This window comes from Osmerus eperlanus, chromosome 2, assembly GCF_963692335.1.
Source record: "Osmerus eperlanus chromosome 2, fOsmEpe2.1, whole genome shotgun sequence".
NCBI lineage: Eukaryota > Metazoa > Chordata > Actinopteri > Osmeriformes > Osmeridae > Osmerus > Osmerus eperlanus.
The window spans coordinates 16,174,353-16,194,022 of NC_085019.1; the positions used below are offsets into that span (position 1 = coordinate 16,174,353).

The 19,670-nt window shown below is 42.5% G+C and overlaps 1 protein-coding gene across 2 annotated transcripts in view; it reads left to right on the forward strand.

Moving 5' to 3' along the window:
• Nucleotides 1–1,505: 1,505 nt before the first annotated feature.
• nfatc2ip (nuclear factor of activated T cells 2 interacting protein) overlaps nt 1,506–19,670 on the forward strand; it is a 42,226-nt gene continuing 24,061 nt past the window's right edge. The window contains exon 1 of one of the 2 annotated variants that reach the window (XM_062453787.1): nt 1,506–1,568. Coding sequence is in view for 1 of the 2 variants with exons in the window: in XM_062453779.1 (XP_062309763.1) it covers nt 1,557–1,568 (12 nt within the window). In the remaining variant the exon portion in view is untranslated. The remainder of the gene's footprint in view (nt 1,569–19,670) is intronic. The other variant, XM_062453779.1, reaches the window with a different exon arrangement.

A 19,670-nucleotide genomic window follows, 5' to 3' on the forward strand; every position in this document is an offset into this window, starting at 1 on the left:
TTTTGCACAATGCCATTAAGATAATCAAAACGTTTCGGGGACAAAAAGTATAATATAATGCAATTTAACCCTCGTGCTGCCTTCGGGTCACATGACCCAAAGGTTCATAACGAACCATCGTTGTGTTTACCCAATTTTACCCAATACAAAAACAAATAAAAATAATTTTCTTTTAACCTTCGCAATGTGGGGGGTCTGAGACAGCCCAACGGTTAAAAGAAAATGCTTCACTTTGTTTTTGTATGCGGTAAAGTTGTCGCAATACGACGGTGGGTCACAATGACTGATGGGTCAGAACGACCCGAAGATAACACAAGGCTTAAAAAGCAAAACATTTTTTGTTTTGCTTTGCTTCTTTAGCTACTGAATTTCTCTCTTTTGTGCTGCTTGGCCCCTTCATTGCTGCTTGCAGCTCTATTTTATGTGTTGTCTCTTTGTGTGCAGCGTGCAGGAGAATAAAAAATACTGCAACCAGCAGATCTTCAGTTGCAGCAGTGTCCTAATTGAAACTATACAAAGCAGAACGAACCACGCTACATGAACATTGTTGTTTTTATTGAGAGATATCTAGTATATACCCCTGGAGCAATTGAAGTGGTACCTTGCAACACACAAACAGATCCCTGCCATGAATATGGAGTTGAAGATTGTCATCCATGCACCTCTCAGCATCAAGAAGCAACTTGCCACCGGTGTTTAACACACTATACATTTTTCCTTTTTCTCCAACTACATTTTTGGTTAGTGTATATTTCCCTTATTATGCAGTTCAATGGGAGCAGATGGGTAGCTCGCTTTTACACTATCTCCACAAAAGCATGAGAATAGGGCTCAAATTGTAGGCACTGATGTTTATGTAAAGGTTTTGTTAAGGCTTGAACCTCTTATGTTTTAAAAGACGAAAGGCAAGGAAAGAGTAGTCCTTTTAGAAAATATCATGTCTTGACTGATGGTCATGATTTCTCAATGAATAACAATATTCTCTTTACTTAATATGCACCGCCAATAAGGGGAATATGTTTAGTAGGAAGTTTGGTCACTAGAGGGACATTTGTATTTGTATTCACTGGCCCAACTGTAGGCTAAAACTTAGTATAATGGTTACCAAAATGCACATGTGAATGTTTACTTCCAACTTGACTCGCCTTTAATATCAGGGTACCCAATTGGTGGATTTTATGAAGGTGTAATATATATATGAGCTCTGATTGGATGCGGACCGTAGTTGATTGGTAAATATGCCTGTGTCGATAAAGAAACAAAATGTACGTTCCTTGAAAAATATGCAAGAACTGGACATGCCAACACATTTTATTAGGGTTGTGGAAACGTTTTAAAGCAATACAGAACAATCCAGCTCCTCCATCGCCAGAGATCGTTCAAATGCACGATGTTGAGCCTCGGCCCACCAAGTACTGGGACTGGGCTACAACTATTTGAAGTAGTGTAGGCGGCTACACTCCCGAACAGTAGGTGGCGGTGATGCACCTCTTAAATGTTAGTTGCAATCTGCCATAACACGGAAAGAAGAAGAATCAAATTCATAGAAGAAGAAAATGGCTGAAACGGTAAGTTTTATTTTGGTGTGTCGGACTCAAAAATCAGTTTAGGTCAAGACAACGTGGCCGCTGAAGTAATTAACACTGAAACAAATGCATTAAATCGCTAGCGTGTTGTATCGTATGATGTTGATCGCTTCCGTGTGTCTGAAACCGCCAACTCGTTCACTATCCCCTACGGCAGTGAGTGCACCAGTGGCGATTTCTTTAAAACTGCAAGCGAAGTTCAGCTTCCCCTAAAATGTAAAAAAAATGTATGGTCAAATATTTACTGTTGTGTTAACATTTTAAATGCGTTATAACACGTTCATATCGAAGACGAGTTCGTTCAGAATCAGCTACATATATTAGCAGGTCGACTGACTGATTTCCTTCTCATACATTCCCGTACTGTAGACTCACGGTGTTCCGTACAAACTCGGACGTATAGCGACTTCAAATGAGGCTGCAACGGTCAAAAATAAGGCTACAGCTAATCTGATAGCATCGTAGTTGCCGGAAAACGCTTGGCAACTTTCTGAGCTATGATTGACATGATGTTGAACCAATAATACACGTTAAAATATAAAAAAACGGCGACATCCGGCGTTGTTCGGAACATCATGAGTAGCTCACGGTGTTCCGTTTTCCGATATTATTTAACTCATGGTGTAACGTTTGCTTCTTTCCACCAGGGGTCCAACAGATGGAAACATGTTTAACTGACAACCACAACGATAAAATATTTAAAGACACTTGTTAGACACATATAAGAGACTTATATGTGTTTATACTCATAATATAATATAAATAATATGCACATGTATAATATGGATACTATTATATGGATGATAATATGTATAATAACCTAATATACATTATTAGTATATACTATCCATATAAATTACCCTAAGTATGTATATTACGGACTATTCTAATTGCCCATTATTTTAATAACCAAATAAGTCACTTAGATTTGCTTTTGCTTGTGAAAGGCAACACATTACACTTTCTTTCATCGCAAGAAAGTTGGAATAGGAGCTTGTATTTGTGTGGTTGTAGGCAGTTATTCGCTAGCACACAGGTTTTCAGGGATACTTTATGGGAACACAGTGGAAGCTCCTGTGATTCTAGAGGTTACCCCTTACCTTGAATATGCGTGTCAAAATGAAAGCTGGTGGAAAGTTGGCGTCCGTCACAGGGTTCTCACAGGGACAAGTTATTCCTTAGGCTAGGCTACTTCTCAGCATTAGAAATACAAGGTGTTGTGAAATGGACAAATTGTATATGGACAAAGCCAACTTCAATCCATAATTGCATTCACTCTTTATTTCCATAGCTATTGTGGTCTCAAACTAGCATAACTACATATTCTACACATACATATAGAATTGTAAATCAATTGGAGCCCTGCCTTCAACAGAGAACTGTGAGATGTTGTGTTTAGAAATATATTAGGATCATTAGCTTCCCTGCATAAGAACAGGTACTGACAGGAGGCGCGACGAGAACGCTGATCCATATGCCCCCCCAAAAAACTATTAACATTAAAGTTGATTTTAAAAGATTAAACTGATTAAAGATTAAACTGTTGAAATGCAGAACATATTTAACAAAAACATTAAACAGAACTGGGTAAAATAGCCAAAGATAGCAAACATATATACAAAGTGCTAGATCTCACTGAGGAAACACTTGGGGCAGTACCAGTCCCCTGCTGGCACACTTGCAATCCCCAAACAAGTGAGGTGGAACCAGAGCTCACAAAGTTCGCACTGAACCCACTCGTAGATGGCATCCTCCTCACCTGCCTCCTCACCTGAGGGAGGGAATAGGCTACGGCAGACAGCGCAGTGTCCGCCAAGCTCCTCCACTACTGCCATCTGCCTCTCCTTCTCTGCCCTCTTCCTCTCCTTTTCCTCCCTCTTCCTCTGGGCTTCTTCCTCTGCGCCATCTCCCTTTTCCTCAGCACTTCTGTCTGTCTCCCAAGCCGAGCTTCCTCCTTCTCCTTCTCCTCTTCCTCCTGTCGGACCAGCAGCTCATTGTACTCGTCACTGGTGACGACCCGAGCACCAAGTGGTGGCCTCCTCCTCACCACTGGTAGCCGCTGGTCTTGACGGTTGGCCATCACTGGGGGCATTAAAATGTCTCCCCACTTGGCTGAGACCAGACCTGCTCGCACCAAAGGATTGGATTGGGCAGGTCCATGGCAGGTGCAGGTTCGGCAGCAAGGGATTGCTGCAGGGGGGGCAGGGCCGGTGGAGGAGGCTGGGCCGGGGGTGGTCGCCGTGGTGGGGGCTGGGCCGGAGGCTGGGCCGGTGGTGGTCGCCGTGGTGGGGGCTGGGCCGGGGGCTGGGCCGGTGGTGGTTGCCGTGGACGGGGCTGGGCCGGTGGTGGTCGCCGTGGAGGGGGCTGGGCCGGGGGCTGGGCCGGTGGTAGTTGCCGTGGACGGGGCTGGGCCGGTGGTGGTCGCCGTGGAGGGGGCTGGGGCGGGGGCTGGGCCGGTGGTGGTCGCCATGGAAGGGGCTGGGCTGGTGGTGGTCGTCGTGGAGGGGGCTGGGCCGGTGGTGGTTGCCGTGGACGGGGCTGGGCCGGTGGTGGTCGCCGTGGAGGGTGCAGGTCTGACTTTGGTCAGCTGGGTCTTATCATACCCTCCCCTGTTGCAGGGGAAGAGGCCTGTCCTCCTGAAGGCTGCCCTGATGTTCTCAGGCTTGGCAGCCTTAGGCCAAGCTTCCTTAAGGAGGGGGGAAAAGTTTTTTTTCCCCAAAAAAACATCCCCCCTCACCAGGCCAAGACGGGCAGCATCCCGGTCAAAAATCCTCTTCAGAGGACCAAACACCCCCACATCCAGTTGCTGCATCACGTGGGTGGTGTGCGCAGGGAGGCACACAACCACCACCATGTTCTCCCTGCAGAACCGGATGGCTTCCCTGTTCTTATGTGGCTCCGCCTGGTCGACCACAAGGAGCAGAGGCCTCTCTGGGGGGGCATGTTTGACAAAGTGGCCTAACCACTTCAGCCACAGGCCACTGTCCATATACCCCTTCTCTGACCTGCCATAGATGGCACCAGGGGGACCTTCCAGGGCATATGGAGCACTTGGGAGGCAGCCAGAGAAGATGACAAAAGGGGGGATGTCTGCCCCTGCAGCACTGATGCAGCTGTGCACAGTGATGTGCTCCCGGGTGGTGACTTGCTGCCTGTAAATGTGCTTTTTGCCTTTCGGCGCCAGCACCCGCTCCCTGGACTTGGGTTTGTCCCCAAACCCCGTCTCATCGGCATTAAAAACCAGATGAGGTGTCGTGTGGAAGCCGTGCTGGTGGAATATTGGCTCATAAAGATCAAAAAAGCCATCGATGGCTTCTTCCGTGGCCGCAAATACCCTGGCCCTGTCGATGTGGCTGGGGATCCTGGTAGACAGCTCCGGGTGGCGAGCCCGGAACCGTGACCACCAGTTGTCACTCAGGCCCCGCTCCAGATTGACCAGAGATGCCCTCCCTGAGGCTTTCACCATCTCCAGTGCGTACACCTTTATGGTGGCCCGGCTCAATGGCCACCCATGGTCTGCCATCCACAGGGAGTACCTTATGAGCTCCTCTTCCTCATCCGGAGTGATGGCCAGGTTGGTGTGGGGCCCATGGGTGTACTTACCAGTCACCCAATCCTGGAGGGTTGTGGCAGGCATGCCACTTTCCTTGGCCACTTCCCTCACACTCCTCCCCCCCCTCACCTCTGCCACCCTTACCTCCATCTCCTGAGGGGTGTAGGTCCTCCTCCTCTTGGACTCTTTTGATGTCATAGCTGTAGAAATAGACAAAGAAAACGACAATCCTTTATTCAGGCCTATCACACATTGTGAACACACGTGTGGATGGTGGTGGAGAACACCAGGGGACCAGACCTAGTGCTTCACATGTCCTGACAAGGGACACAGACAGGAGAGCAATCTGAGAATGATAACTAAGCTTTATCGTTTGTGGCATAATAGATGAAGCTCCAGTTCTTCTAGATATTGTTTTTGCTGGTGCGCCACAGTTAGGCTACAATACAGTATATTGATGATCATATATATTGATCATGCTAAGTCTACTAATAAAGGCAGAAGACACCACAGGGATTTGAACCCCGTCCTGACAAAGCAGGAGTGCCACCACTGGAGTCAAAGGGAGCGCCACACAGTATTAGACCCTACTGTACCTGTTTTCTATTTCATAATATATTAAATAAGGTTGACTATAGCATTAGTAATAACTGTTCAGTAATTGTATTTTAAGTAAGAGAAATATCACGTCCTAACAGTAGTGTTCAGTCTAATGATTTTAAGTTGCGGCTGCACAAGACGCAACATGACAGTTAAGGTTTCCTGAGGTAATTTAAAAAAAATAAATGGTCTTATTGGGTAGTTTTGATAATGATTGTAAAGGAATACATTGGCATTAAATAAAATAAGATCAGTTTGACGTAATTCAATACATAATAATACATTTATATTGGTTTCACTCAAAAAGACGCGTCATGACAGTCAATTTTCCTGCGGTGATTCTAGCATTAATCCATCGCGTAATCAAGACTGTAACAAGTCATTTTAAAACTACAAATTGTATGAAATGATACGTCAAAACATACTTTAAGATGTTTTTGTTTAATTTAGACATTTGTAAGTTGATAAAACAAGGCTTAGAGAGCAGTTTCCCTTACGGAGATACGGCTCCGCCTAGCTAATTGCTATGCAAATTCCTCTCCCGGCACCATTTTTAAAGACCATGATTCAACGGTAGGGGGAGCTTCGCTACTTACTGTGCTCTTGTTGACAGCAGAAGTCCAACTGATGTCAATTTGATTTGGCTGGAAGCGGGAGAAAATTAACTTTGTAACAGTATCGATTACACATTTTGCCAGGAAGTATTTTTTATTGGCTGGCGTGTTTTATGTGACGTGTACGGAACACCGTGAGTAAAAGTTGTGTACGGAACACCGTGAGTCTACAGTAGCGTCACAGTGCATTTCCCTGTTGATAGGGAGGAAAAACGTTCTGCTCTCTATGTAATCACAACGGAGTTCCAAGCGTCAACAAATGCTAAACTGAATTTATTGCTCATTTAAAATTGTGGTAAAAAACACAATTGTGAGATTTAATGTACAATATGATGTACGCTGATATTATTAGTACATTTACTTTCGCAAACAATAGTCATTTTTCGCTTGTTGACTGAGGCGTTAGCATAATTAGCCTCTGTTGGACATATACGATAGCGGTCAGTGATCCGTTTTCTATCGTTAAAATAATAAACATGCCTCACATATCAATGAACGTTTTATGATTTATTATGAGATAATATTACTAGTAAACAATTAATGGGTACAATTATCATTATATACCTGTAGTTTTAAGCCAGTGTAGCTCACTGTAATGCTGTACACGACGCGGTTTAGAAAAAAATCTCGACACCCCTTACAAAAATCAAAATTCCCAGATGAGTTTTTCAATTGGTGAATCAAACTGTCTATCAAATTAGAGCCAATCTCTGTGTGAATACCATCCCGTATGTGACACAGAGGTTTTCCCATTTTAAGAGGTCTGTAATTGGCTGAGAGTACTTAGAGCCATTGGCTACTAACCTGATCTTCAATGCCACAGCATAAATTTATGGAAGCAAATCGTTACCAAAATTCAAATGCAAATGCATTTCCAGAAATGCATTTGCATTTTAAGCATGTGGCTGCATTATTTGACTCATAAATGAAATTAGTAATCAATCATCCTATTTGCATTTTAATTTTCTTCTTCAAGAGTGCTCAATCTTTCACTTAATTAAAATGAAAAAGAAATAGACATTTGAGATTTAATTTTCAAAACATGCCCCAGCAAATAGATACCAAAATTCAATTTGAAATGTAAAATTTGAAAATTAAAATGCATTTCCAGAAATGCATTTTCATTTTAAGAACGTGGCTGCAAAATCGTGTCCACAATTCAAATTCAAATGCATTTCCAGAAATGCATTTTCATTTTCAAGAACGTGGCTGCAAAATCGTGACCACAATTCAAATTCAAATGCATTTTCAGAAATACATTTTCATTTTAAGAACGTGGCTGCAAAATTGTGACCACATTTCAAATTCAAATGCATTTCCAGAAATGCATTTTCATTTTCAAGAACGTGGCTGCAAAATCGTGACCACAATTCAAATTCAAATGCATTTTCAGAAATACATTTTCATTTTAAGAACGTGGCTGCAAAATTGTGACCACAATTCAAATTCGAATGCATTTCCAGAAATGCATTTTCATTTTAAGAACGTGGCTGCAAAATCGTGACCACAATTCAAATTCATAAATGAAATTAGTAAAAAAAAAAAATCGGTTTATTCGCCATGTATGTTATACAAACACGGAATTTACTGTGGCAGGGAGGTACTAAACATATACAGATCTTAAATTAAGTAAAAGTACAAAAGTTTAACTATTTCTAAGAACTAAACAATCTAAGAATACAACAATTTAAATATAAAATAAAATATATATAAAAATAAGAACAATGAGCAGCGTGAATGGTCAATATAGTGCCATCGGATACTGAGATAAAGTGGCTTATGCATACTGAATTGCCATTAGATGGACTTATAATAGTTAAATAAGTGAATGAATGTCAATGGGAGTCCTTGGCCTTGTTGAAGGGGCCAGTAGCAGATGGAAAGAAACTGTTCTTATGGCGTGAGGTTTTGGTCCTGATGGACCGCAGCCTTCTGCCTGTCTTCACCAGGGTGGGAGGGGTCGGCCACAATCTTCCTCGCACGCCTCAGGGTCCTCGAGGTGTGCAGGTCCTCGAGGGTAGGCAGATTGCAGCCTATCACCTTCTCAGCAGTGCGGATGATACGCTGCAGTCTGCTCTTGTCCTTGGCAGTGGCAGCAGCGTACCAGACGTGATGGAAGATGATTTTTTGGTGAGGGAGCTAATGTTCAGTTCCCACTTGAGGTCCTGGGAGAGGATGGTGCCCAGGAAGCGGAAGGACTCCATAGTGTTGACTGGGGAGTCGCACAGGGTGATGGGGGTGAGTGGGGTTGTATTCTTCCTGAAGTCCACAACCATCTCCACTGTCTTAACCCTCGTCCTGCTTTCGGGTCACATGACCCAAAGGTTCATAACGAACCATCGTAGTGTTTACCCAATTTTACCCAATACAAAAACAAATTAAAATAATTTTCTTTTAACCTTTGCAATGTGGGGGGTCTGAGACAGCCTAGCTGTTAAAAGAAAATGCTTCACTTTGTCTTTGTATGCGGTAAATTTGTCGCAATACGACGGTGGGTCACAATGACTGATGGGTCAGAATGACCCGAAGATAACACAAGGGTTAAGAGCATTGAGCTCCAAGTTGTTCTTGCTACACCAGGTCACCAGGTTGTCAGCTTCCCACCTATAGTCAGACTCATCCCCGTCAGAGATGAGCCCAATGAGGGTGGTGTCGTCCGCAAACTTCAGAAGTTTGACAGACGGATGACTGGAGGTGCAGCTGTTGGTGTACAGGGAGAAGAGCAAAGGGGAAAGGACGCAGCCCTGAGGAGATCCGGTGCTGATGGACCGGGAGTCAGAGACTTGTGTTCCCAGCTTAACGCACTGCTTCTTGTCAGACAGGAAGTCTGTGATCCACCTGCAGGTGGAGTCGGGCACGTTCAGCTAGGAGAGCTTGTCCTGAAGCAGGGCAGGGATGATGGTGTTGAAGGCAGAGCTGAAGTCCACAAACAGGATCCTGGCATAGGATGCTGGGCAGTCCAGGTGCTGTAGGGTGAAGTGGAGGGCCATGTTAACGGCGTCATCCACAGATCTGTTGGCTCTGTAGGCAAACTGCAGTGGGTCCAGGAAAGGGTCTGTGATGGCTTTGAGGTGTGCCAGCACAAGGCGCTCAAAAAACTTCATTACCACAGAGGTCAGGGCGACGGGTCTGTAGTCATTGAGTCCTGTTGGCCTTGGCTTTCTGGGCACAGGGATGATGGTGGAGGACTTGAGACAGGCTGGCACATGGCATGTCTCCAGGGAGGTGTTAAAGATGTAGGTGAACACCGGAGACAGCTGGTCAGCGCAGTGCTTGAGGGTGGCAGGAGAGACAGAGTCCGGCCCAGCTGCTTTGCGGGGGTTCTGCCTCTTGAAAAGTCTGTTAACTTCACCCTCCTGAATGGAGAGAGTTGTCACTGTAGAGGGGGTGAGGGAGGAGGCCTCGTGGGTGGGAAGGGGTAGATCAGGACAGTCCAATTGTCTTTCAAATCTACAGTAGAACTCATTCAGGTCGTTGGCCAGACGGAAGTCGTTAGTGGAGTGGGGGGCTCTGGGCTTGTAGTTGGTAATCTGCCTGAGCCCTCTCCAGACAGAAGCAGAGTCGTTAGCAGAGAACTGACGCTTCAGTCTCTCTGAGTACAGTCGTTTGGCCTCTCTCACCGTCTTGCTAAACCTGTTCTTCGACTCCTTGAATCTGTCTATCCCCACTCCGAAATGCTTCCTCCTTCTCTGACCTCAACCTTCTGAGCTCTGCTGAGAACCAGGGCTTGTCGTTGTTGAAGTTCACCCTGGTGCGTGTTGGAATACAGCAGTCCTCACAGAAGCTGATGTATGATGTCACATCCTCTGTGAGTTCATCCAGACTATTGGTAGCAGTTGTGAACTGCTACCAGAAGGCTAATTCAACCAATCCGTCCGACTCCGTCCGTCTGTCCGTAATGGAGTCGGAGAAGTATAATTCGGCATTGACAAGTAACACTAGCATGGTAGTAGAATTGCTACGAGTATTATGCTAGCTAATTTAGCCAGGAAGCTAACGAAAGCTTGCTAGCTACTGTACCGTTTCGGATAAATAACTTGCGCTGTGTGGACCGTCGGAAATATTTAGAACTCACACGTCTAAAAATATAAAAATGTCATAACAATACATAAAAACATGTGCAAAATAGCATAGAACAACATAATAAAGTGCAATTAATGCTTATAGTGCAACAAATACTGGAACACTGAAGCGTATGCTGCCCCCATCAGTTCCGGAACCGATGCTGCTAACACTGGCATTGTCGCTAACGGTGCCTACGGTGCTTCAAAAAAATGGGCATCGTCGGTGTTTTGACATTTTAGAACTGGAAGGTATCGGTAGTATGGGTTCTCGTGACATCCCTAGATACAATACGTATCACAATACTGGGTGTACGATACAATCACAATATTTTGATTTTCCTATCTTTTTTTTTTAACGAAATTCAATTAACAGATTTATTTCCTAGACATTAAACATTTTCAATAATTTTCTTTGTTGTACATACAATTTAGTGAACTCAGTTTAAGCGATTTCTGTGAATGCAATGATAAACGCATGACGCAGATGCAGAGTAGGTTGTGCGCTGGTAGCTCAACCAATAGGGTCATATTGTAAAAATATTGCCATAACTCTACGATACATATAGTTAAATTTTTGTATTGCGATATATTGTTCCACGATATATTGTTCCACCCCTAGTAGCTACCATCACTGCAGTTACACTGGTGTCTGTCTAGTGTGTGATTCAAAGTGTAAATGAGACAGTCGTTTCCTAAGCAAACTAATCCAGCATATTTGAGACTACACAACACAGATGTAGTGTCGCTATTTAAGCAAATCCACCAAAAAACTCAAACGTAGAATTCCATAGTTGTTTAGGAAGCTATAGCACGGACAAGCTAGCACCCCCACTACTTGAGTCAAAAGTGATCTGGGACTTTTCAATTGATGAAACAAACTATCACTCAAATTAGAGCCAATGCCTGTGTGAATACCGTCCCGTATGTGGCACTGGGGTTTAAAAATTTTAAGACGTCTGTAATTAGCCGAGTGGTCTTTACACCCTTGGCTACTAAACTGAACTTCAATGCCACAACCTTAACTTGATGTCAATCTGTTCAGGAAAATTTGCTCTACAGGACTGTGAAACCGCTAACATTTTCCAGTTGGGACTTTTGAGATATTTGAGTTTATTTACATTTACATTTAGTCATTTAGCAGACGCTCTTATCCAAAGCGACTTACGGTAAGTACAGGGACATTCCCCCCGAGGCAAGTAGGGTGAAGTGCCTTGCCCAAGGACACAACGTAATTTGGCACAGCCGGGAATCGAACTGGCAACCTTATGATTACTGGCCCGATTCCCTCACCGCTCAGCCACCTGACTCCCCGATGAGTGCCCGCACCCATTCACTGCAACAAAATAGCTTCATGGAACTCCGACTCGGAATCAAAGTTTCAGGGACGCTTGACAAAAAAAAAACATGTGGCGTGTCGGGAATTTTAGAATGGTTAATGTGATGTGTTCCCATCGTATTTAAGACTAAATATTTAACAAACAAGAGGTTTGTTGATGTGACTGTATACATATCTCACTCATACTGGCTAATCAGCTAACATGTTAAAGTAGTCTACATCCAAAGTCACTGTCGTAAAACTAGCCTCTTTTTCACAAACTGCTGATTAACGGAAGTAGCTTCGAGGTAAAATTAAAAACGTCTACATTTAGCAAATATTGTTGATATTATTGTGCACAAGTATTTTATTATCGTTAATATGTAATTTAATTTCATAATTTCCCCAGGAATAACTATTGAAACGTATTTCAGGAAAAACGCTCAAACGGGTTTGTCCTCCCTAGTTGAAGCCCAGCTTCCATGGACTTCAATGGGGCTGCTTTGAACAGTTTTTTTCAGGGCTTCGAAACTATACGGTCATGGGATAAATGCTGCGATTATGTCCCGCCCACGGACGCTCAGCTTCTCCGGGGGTGAATAGAGGAGTGGGCTGGCCTGGACACTGGGCTTCGGCGTGATGATTGGAGGGTCTGTCGAAAGACTGCATCTCCTTTTGATTGACAGCGATTTCGTACTATAAAAAGTTGTCGAAGCTATTCAAGCTCAGTCCCATCGCGGATTTTGCAACTATAGTTGAAAGACAAACTGCTGCAACCTATTTCTTTATATTTGCTTTCTTGCTAGCTGTTGCTATTTCCTAAAATTATTAGTAGTGTCGTAGGGGTGAACTAGCCAGCTAGCAAACTGCACACGATGGCAGACAATGCTAATATTGTCGACCTGATTTTGGCGAAGCCGTTTGAAAGTCATCCTTATGAGGAGAAACTTAGAATTAAACTGCAGGGCAGATCAACACCTAAGATTTATTTAGTGCATAGTAACAGGTCTTTTCAGCTCTCCTGGTATGACAAAGTTAGCTGGCTGATTTGAAGTGCTGTGACAAAGAAAATGTACAGCTGGCCATGCCTCTCGATGAAACCATCTCATGGATGTGTTGTTTGGTCAAAGGTGGGGTTTGGAAATCTGCCTAACTTTGACAGGGCATGTAAAAGGCATGAAAAGAGCAATGAACATGTGAGTGCAAGATTAAGTTGCATGGGCAAGATCAGGGTTGAGCATGCAATCATAATGATTTGGGGGTGAATGGAGGAGTGGGCTTGGCTGGACGCTGGGCTTCTGCGTGATGATTGGAGGGTCTGTCGAAAGACTGCATCTGCTTTTGATTGACAGCGATTTTGTACTGTAAAAAGTCGCAGACGCTATTGAAGCTCAGTCCCATCGCGGATTGTGGAAGTGTAGTCGAAAGACAAACTGCAGCAACCTATTTCTTGGTATTTGCTTGGTGAAATTGCTAGCCAATTTTCATCATACATTTCATACAATTATACAACACATTCCTTGTTTCAGTTTAACCTAATTTCCACATTTCCTTCGAGTGTAACATTGTTTCGTTATATCGTTCGTTCATTCATTCATACAGTAGGCTAGGCTAGTGTCGTAGGGGTGAACTAGCACGTGAACTAGCAAAACTAGAAAGGCATTTCCTGCTGAAAATGCGTTGGAATGCTGAAATTATTTTTCTTAAATTGCAGAAAATACAGAAATGAGAAAATACCCGCAAGCTGAAATGAATGTCAAAAATGTGTGAGTCACACAAAAGAGGCAGTGTGGAAACTGAACTGCATCATCTAACAACGCTAAGAGCTGAAATACAATGCGGGAGAAGCTGAAAGCTGAACTGTTAAACAGAAGAAGAAGTAGGCCTAGGCTAGCTAGTCATAAAAAGAATATTATAGTCTTAACAGCTGAAATTATAGTTGGGATAGTAATAGCAGTAGCAGATGTGTGCATTGAGTGCGTTTACTCGGCTTTCTTAGTAGGATTCAATGTGTTGATTGAATGAAACATACAGCAGTAGGGCCGATACAGGAAGACACGGCGACACTTTGTTGCTGAAGGATGATGGTGCAAGTTTTGTCCGTGGAGCATACAACGATTAATAATAAGAATCATGTAAACGCGCTTATTGAGTAATTGCATAACTAACTAGAAAAGGCTGTTCCTGCGAAACAGCAGTGAGAATGCCGACAACCTGAATGGGGATAGCTGACCATGCTAAAAAAGCTGAAAATAGTGAACATTTAGTAGAAAGTTATAAGCTGAAGCTTCAAAGCGCCCGAAAGGTATTTTTGAAAGGGGCAGGAGCTGGACGAAGGCATAAAACTACAGAAAATAGAAGAACAATGCAAAAAGAGAAATAATTCAGAACATTTTGAAAATTTAGTAGAAAGTCATTTGCTCAGGTTTCAAATTGGTCTGAAATGTATTTTAGAGAGGACCTGGAGCTAACTGATTAAAATGCTGCTGCAAAAAACTATTGTGGGTAGTAAATAAGATAATGCTACATCTAACCAGCGGATCATCTTGCAAGTGTGTCAAAGTGGTATTTTTACAGACTGTATTAACACCGTAGGCGTGAATAATGCATGCATAGTGATTGTCGTCCATCTGTAGCCGAAGCTAAGCTAGAGAGAGGATGCAATGGGAGACTTTCTACAGTAAGTCATATCTACTGCTTCAAATTGAAAACGGAGACCATCTTTTGATTAAAGACAAGTTCCTTAACCTCTGTTGTCAATATCGCCAATAAAAAGTAAATACTCTTCAGTTACGAAGCATTTGTTTCTAGCTAGGTAACGAATATTATGTCTGGAAAAACGTAGCTAGCTATGTGACCTGGTTTCGCCGTATGATGACAGTCATAGTGTCACTAGAATGGCCATAACAAAAGATCATATTTCAAATCTGTCTGCTGTTCTACATTGCCCACACAATTCAACTCTAACATGGCCTGTATCTTGTATCGAAAGTGCTCGAAAATTAGCTCGTCTAATGTATGGTGCACTGAGAACATATTTGTTAGTCAAAGCAGAGCGAGCGGATGTCGTGGGAGAATTCCTACTGTGTTAGATTTACTGCTTCAAATTGAAAACGGAGAAGATATTTAGAGTAAAGACTTATTTAAGAATTTACTTAACATCTGTGTTCAATATCGTCAATTAAAAGTAAAAACTTTCCAGTTACGAAGCGTTTGTTCGTAGGATTAACGCCAGCTGCAGCAAACACATGCCCCAGCCCCGGTTTTTGGCTGTTCGTGACGGTCAGCTATGACAGTCTTGAGCCCCGATTGCTCAATGTACATACCTTGTTTGGCCAATTTGGTCGATTGTGGAAAAAAAGTCGAACCGTTTTTAGTTATGGAGAGCCATGTAGCTAGAATCCACACCTCACACAAGTTAACCGAGATGCAAAACTGTACGTCCAATCCAAAAAATAAGGATATTTTCCGAGACCCAAGACTCTGCCTAAACCAGAGATATTCTTTATATGTCTGTGCAGTCAGAAATACGACTCTACCTGCAGTTTCGAAAACGTGTTCCTTTTGCTTTCCTGGTGCGTGTTTGTTTGGTTGCCACGGTGACGGCGCAGCTGTGATGGCTAACGAGCTAGGCAGAGAGAAAAACGAACAGTTACCTAGCATCCACACCTCAAACAAGTTGACCTAGACGCAAAACTATACGTCCAATCCAAAAAATAAGGATATTTTCCGAGACCCAAGACTCTGCCGAAACTAGATATGTCCTTTATATTTCTGTGCGGTCAGAAATACGACTCTACCGGCAGTTTCAAAATCTTGTTCTTTTTGCTTTCTCTGACGATTTTGTCACCAGATTTGCATTGGTCTCTCTGAACAAATGTGTACGTCTGTTGGATTCAACAGACAACTGTCTACGACCAGCACAAAATTAGCTATCTATTGATCCAAAAACGAAGCATGAAGAGCGAAAATTGTTGCAATGCTGGCAAACTAGAAATATTTTTTCAACGACATCCGAAGCTGCCCTCCACTCTAAGCGTTTCAGTCTGCACTCTAGGGTTTCACGTAAACACCCATGTAAATCTCAGAAACGGCTTGAAAAAGTAATGAAACATAATCAGTGATATTGAAAAAAGTTGAATAGATATCAAAAAGCTGAATTATTTAAAAATAGTTTAGGGTTTTGTCAACATTTTAAAGTTTAAATGGTGGCTCTAGCTGAAAGATTGAGGAAGAAGGATTTGGAAGTTGAAGAAGTTTAAAGAAGTTTGAGAGGATTTGAAAGAAAACTCCATTGGAAACCCATGTTAAAAATATTATGAATATTGATTTATATTAATTCAAGCATAAGAGGTACAAAGCTGAAAAGTCATGGCACCCATGGCCTGAAACTGCTGAATTTTTTGATAGCTGAACGGTTTTAATAGCTGAAGATTTGAAGGCGCTGAAAGGTGTCTTGGAAGAAATAGAAGAAGTTGAATAAAGATTCAAAGAACAATACTTGGAATGCTGAAGCAGCATTCCAACAATAAATTGAAAATGGAATGTGGTGTTTAATTGTACATTATTAATTGTTCATGTAAAGCCTGTAGGCCGAAAATGAGCTTCCCCTGTTTGAAAGACCAGCAGCCGCCAGTGGAGTGCATTATGGCTGTTTATCAATCCAAAGAACGCTAAGAACGCAAGTATGTTCTTTGGAAAAACGTTGCAAGCATCCTTTCGAGAACGGTCTTGCAAGACCCCGAGGACGTAGAACGAATTGAGATGCGGGTTTTCTTGGCTATTGCGCAATACCCTGTAATCGCTAGCTCGGTTATCGAAAAGTCGGAGCAAATTTACAAATGAGCCGTTTCATCAATAAAATACATTTTCAGCGACTACACTGCCCATTTTTCGTACGTTTTTCTTCAAAAGTATGTACTTGCGTTCTTCAGATTGATAAACAGCCACCATCTGATGAAGCTAACGAAAGAGAAGTGAAGCTAACGGCGGCTAATTTGCTAGCCACAGTCACTGACGTTACTAACGTCACTACGTCACTAACGTCACGAAAACACGCGTGACTAACTGTAGCAGAACATTCGTTTCGCATCTGTTAACTTGGGGGATAGCTAGGCTAACTATAGCTTTACTGCAAGGCAGCTAATTTGCTAGCCACAGTCACTGACGTTACCAACGTCACTACGTCACTAACGTCACAAAAACACGCGTGACTATCTTTGGCAGAACATTCGTTTCGCATCTGCTAACTTGGGGGATAGCTAGGCTAACTATAGCTTTACTGCAAGGCAGCTGCAGAAACGCCACAAGCAAAGAGGCCAGGGTGTTAACTATTTACTCATTTTACTTTGTGATATGACACACAATTGTGATGTGTAATGTACAATATAAGCTGATATTATTAAGGAAGTACATCTACTTTCGGAAACAGTAGGCTAGTCTACTATTTCACTGAAGTATTATTAGCATCATGACATTAGCCTGTGTTGCCCGGGCAACACATACTACAGTGGTCTATGATGTATCTGTTTTCAATCGTTAAAATAAACATTCCTCACATATACATTTTCGTTGTAGGATTTATTATGACATTAGATTACAAGTAAACGATTTGTGGGTGAAATTATCATTACCTGTGGTTTCAATCCAGTGTATCACTGCAACGCTGTAGCCTACGCGAGACACTACAAAAACATCTACACAGCTGTTTAGGAAGTCAAACGGCGACAGAACATGTTCGGCACTCCCCTTACTTAAATCAAAAGTCTAACTACTAACCTGAACTTCATTGCCACAGCCTAAACTTTGTCAATCTGTTCATGAAAATAAATAATTTCAGCCTAAACCGTACAACGGAACGTTAAATCCAATTCAACCAACGCAATCGCTACCAAGACGAACACAGCAGTAGTGTACCGTAGTAGTACAATTTACCGGGGCAGCTTATCTCCACACAGGGCTATATCGCATTTTGCGTTGTTACTGACAATGATCGCTACCAGTACCAGCGAGCTTTTTATGAATGAGCGATTTTCCACTAAATAAATGTCAAGCTTATTTACGTTTTGGGGGGCATATTTTCAGTTAGCAGATGGTACTGTTTGAATCGCGATTCCATCTTCTACCTGCCGGTAACGTCGTAGAATAATCTTCAAAGGGGGTTCTTTGTTAATGACTGAATGCAACGAGTAGGCTAAATGCTTGAAAATATCACGAGAAGGGAAAAACTTAAAAGGACGTTTAAGTCATAGAGATTAGGTCAATTTTTACACCGGTCTGCCAAATGTATTCGTTTTGATTCAACGATGAGGCTGCCTCTTGCAGGGGAAATGAGAAGACATCTATTTCATTCTACACTTCACTCGTATTTTCAGTTGTAAATGAGCAGCAAAAAATATATGCTTTTAAATATATGTAATCTTTATAAATAATAAGTATGCATTTTTATATAACATATACAGAAATATCAGTTGTAAAAATGTCATTCAAAAACGGACCCCTGTGCAACCGACGCAAGCAAGCACACCCTACAATTTCCCCAGAAATTGTACCCTCTCTAGTTATTAGGGGCCAAGCAGCGAAGCTGCGAGGCACCTATTGTTATTGTTAGTATTATTGGGTGTGCTCTCGCCGAAGGCTTGAGCACACCCAATAATACTAACAATAATTGTTCTCTCACATATATATTATTATTATTATTATTATTTTTATTTCTTTTTGCCCCCCTAAAACTCAGTCAATATTTGGCCTACATAGACAACGTAGGTGTCAAAAGTTTCGTCTTGGTAGCAATTGAGTTGCTTCTATTGGAATTTACGTTCCGTTGCATGGTTTAGGCTGAAGTTAAGTTTTTGTGGCGAAAAGTGAAGCTAACGGTGGCTAATTTGCTAGCCACAGTCACTGACGTTACTAACGTCACTACGTCACTAACGTCACGAAAACACGCGTGACTACCTTTGGCAGAACATTCGTTTCGCATCTGTTAACCTGGGGGATAGCTAGGCTAACTATAGCTTTACTGCAAGGCAGCTGCAGAAACGCCACAAGCAAAGAGGCCAGGGTGATAACTATTTACTCATTTTACTTTGTGATATGACACACAATTGTGATGTGTAATGTACAGTATAAGCTGATATTATTAAGGAAGTACATCTACTTTCGGAAACAGTAGTCTACTATTTCACTGAAGTATTAGCATCATGACATTAGCCTGTTTTGCCCGGGCAACACATACTACAGTGGTCTATGATGTAGCGTTATCTGTTTTCAATCGTTAAAATAAACATTCCTCACATATACATTTTCGTTGTAGGATTTATTCTGACATTAGTAAACGATTTGTTGGTGAAATTACCATTACCTGTGGTTTCAAACCAGTGTAGCTCACTGCAACGCTGTAGCTTACGCGAGACACACGACAAAAACATCTAACTTACACAGCTGTTTAGGAAGTCAAACGGCGACAGAACATGTTCGGCACTCCCCTTACTTAAATCAAAAGTCTAACTACTAACCTGAACTTCATTGCCACAGCCTAAACGTTGTCAATCTGTTCATGAAAATAATTAATTTCAGCCTAAACCGTACAACGGAACGTTACATCCAATTCAACCAACGCAATCGCTACAGTACCAAGACGAACACAGCAGTAGTGTAGTACTGTACCGTAGTAGAATTTACCGGGGCAGCTTCTCCACACAGGGCTATATCGCATTTTGCGTTGTTACTGACAATGATCGCTACCAGTGAGCTTTTTTTATCAATGAGCGATTTTCCACTAAATAAATGTCAAGCTTATTTACGTTGTTGGGGGCATATTTTCAGTTAGCAGATGGTACTGTTTGAATCGCGATTCCATCTTCTACTGCCGGTAACGTCGTAGAATAATCTTCAAAGGGGGTTCTTTATTAATGAATGAATGCAATGAGTAGGCTAAAT